The sequence below is a fragment of the Sporobolomyces salmoneus genome (assembly GCF_050403485.1).
Source record: "Sporobolomyces salmoneus JCM6883 DNA, S_salmoneus_JCM6883_v1_ctg152, whole genome shotgun sequence".
Lineage (NCBI taxonomy): Eukaryota > Fungi > Basidiomycota > Microbotryomycetes > Sporidiobolales > Sporidiobolaceae > Sporobolomyces > Sporobolomyces salmoneus.
The window spans coordinates 1,115-3,761 of NW_027481011.1; the positions used below are offsets into that span (position 1 = coordinate 1,115).

General features: G+C 48.2%; 1 protein-coding gene across 1 annotated transcript; it reads left to right on the forward strand.

Moving 5' to 3' along the window:
* Positions 1-316: 316 nt before the first annotated feature.
* On the forward strand, positions 317-1,715 carry JCM6883_003928 (uncharacterized protein; the record flags this gene model as incomplete). The annotated part of the gene is made up of 4 exons (XM_076635694.1): positions 317-590; positions 672-1,074; positions 1,294-1,335; positions 1,423-1,715. Coding segments are annotated over 4 exons (1,012 nt in total), but the record flags the coding sequence as incomplete, so codon positions are not given.
* Positions 1,716-2,647: the final 932 nt, after the last annotated feature.

Consider the following 2,647-nt stretch of genomic DNA (forward strand, 5'->3'; position numbering starts at 1 on the left):
CGTCTGAGAACACACCCCTCTGCCTCAACTCCTGATGTGAAACCTCTTCTTCCAGTCATCCCTGAATCTCCTGATTCTCCCAACCTCTTCCAAGCCCTCGTTGCTGCCTCAGAAGCAAATCTCAATGCTTCAGACAATGAAGTCTCTCTTCCCTTCAGATCCTCAAAATCATTGTGAAGCAATGAACAATGTGGACAATGAGCACTACAGATAAAGGGGAAGAAGAGGAGTTGCACTTGGTCAAGGAGAAGCACAAGGTCTAAAACGTCGTCAATCGATCGAAGGTCCCTCCAGGCGCGAAGATCCTTGGTTGTAGTTTCGTCTACCGACGCAAGAAGGATGAATACAGGAGAGTCGAGTCTCACAAGGTTCGACTCGTTGCTCAAGGATTCGCTCGACTCGAATTCAAAGAAACTTTCGCCCCTGTCGCCAAGTTCACCTCGATTCGAGTTCTCCTCGCGCTCGCTGCTCGACACAATCTCAAACTTCAACAAGCCGACGTCGACAAGGCCTACCTCTACGGCAAGCTGGAGGAGGAACTGTACATGCGAGTACCCGACGGAATCGATGGAGGAGATTATGCTGAAAAGGTCTTAAAGTTGGAACGCTCTCTCTATGGATTGAATCAAGCCGGTCGAGTATGGAAGCATTGAATCCACGACTCCCTTCAGGCCCTCGGTTACAAGCAAACGATTTCAGTTGCTTGCGTCTATGTCAGGAACGAGGGGGGGACTTATCACTACATTCCTCTCTACATCGACGATCTTCTCTTTGCCTCTCCTCACCAGCACAAGATGGAACAAGTTGAGGAAGGATCGAAGGAGGAGTACGGGATCAAGGATTTAGGCGACGCTGAGTTCATCTTAGGGATTCAAATTCATCGACGAGCTGACGGAAGTATCTTCCTCTCTCAAAAGGCCTACATGGAGGACGTTCTTTCCGTCTTGGTCACACCGACTGTGACCCTGCCAAACCTCCCATGGTTCCAAATCTCCAACTTGTTCCTGCTCCCGCCGGTCATAACCCTTCTCCTGACAGATAACAACGATACCTTCAAGTGGTCTGTTCCCTCATGTACGCCATGCCCGGTACTCGTCCCGACATCGCTCACGCCGTTGAAGTTCTTGGCCGTCGCTCGGCAAACCCGGTCCTCTCCACTGGGCTGCTGTTGTCCACATTCTTTGTTACCTCAAAGGAACTCTTGACTACGAACTCAAATTCAACCCGGACAACTCTCCTCTTACTGGATTTGAAGTCTACATTGACTCAGACTGAAGTGCGTGCCCTACAAAGTCTCAATCAACTATGGGATACACCTTTGCCCTTACGGACAAAGTCTCCGCCTGCTCGTCCAAACTTGAACCTCGAGTCACTGGATTTTCCTCTGAAGCTGAGTACACTAGTCTCTTTCACACTTTTTAGAAGCACTCTTCCTCTACCCACTCCTCGGCGAATTCGAATACCCTCTCCCTCATCCGACAACTCTCTTCGGCGACAATCAGGGCGCAAACGCACTCTCTCGCGACCCTCAGTTCCACGACCGAACTCGACATCTCCGTCTCAATGAACACTTCGTTCGGGAACAAGTTCAACAAGGATTCATCGATGTTACGTACACTCCTACCTCCCAAATGGTCGCCGACGTCATGACAAAGTCTCTTCCCGCTCCTTCCTTCTCAATTCATCGATCGTCACTCGGTGTTAGACCCTTTTGAGCGCAGGGGGGTGTTGCAGCAGACGCTCTCAGGGGTTCATTCCCCTTTTGATACTTTGGTTATTACTTTCTACATTTCTCTTTTGGAGCTAAATACCTCCGCTATTTTCTCAACTTCTTTTCCCTTTCTCCTGCGCTTCACATTGGAGAACAGGTCTGTTACTTTTTGTTACTTTCTTCTAGTACCCTGTAATGCTTACCAGCGCTTCACACTGGGGGACAGAGTCCTGAATTTGATATACCTTACATTTACTTCTTGTCTCTGCGTACGAGCAGGTGTAGTCGTCTGAACTCAAGCATGTGATTGTGCATTTCTTTGCACACTTGTGAGTTCCACAAGGGTGGGCGTAAGGGCGAAAGGAACTGGTAAGATCCATTGCAATTGGGCCAGCAGACTTGAGAAATTGTAAGGTCGAGGTTCAGGCAAGCAGAAGTCTCTGCAAGATTTCAGTTTGACTCACTGTTGCAATGCCAGTTCCTTTCCTTTCTCTCTTTGATTTTTGAGAGACTCTTTGCATTCTTCTTGTGCTAGTCAGTTTGCTTGCTGCCTTGCAATACAGACGGCTACTCTAGTCGCCCATTTGGTGACCAAGAGCGTCTACCGAGCTAAGCATGCCCTTCCAAAGCTTGTACAGACCTAAACTGATGAGAGATCTTTCTAGCTGGATAATATTGTGCGAGCGTCAAGCGAGTAGTTTTTGTAAAAACTATGACATGCTAAGGAATCAAACCCCAGGTTTTCTAGTGTACACGTCTGCTGCTCTAACCACTGAGCTACATTGTCAAATGTTGTGATCAAGGAGTTGATTGCTGCAACAGATAATTGTCTAAGATCTCACTCCACTCAGCTTCCCCTCTCGGCAGTCTCTCCAAGTCTATGTTCTCCATCTGTTTCCTTGCTCAATTCTCAAAGTGTCAAGCTCTCACGAATCA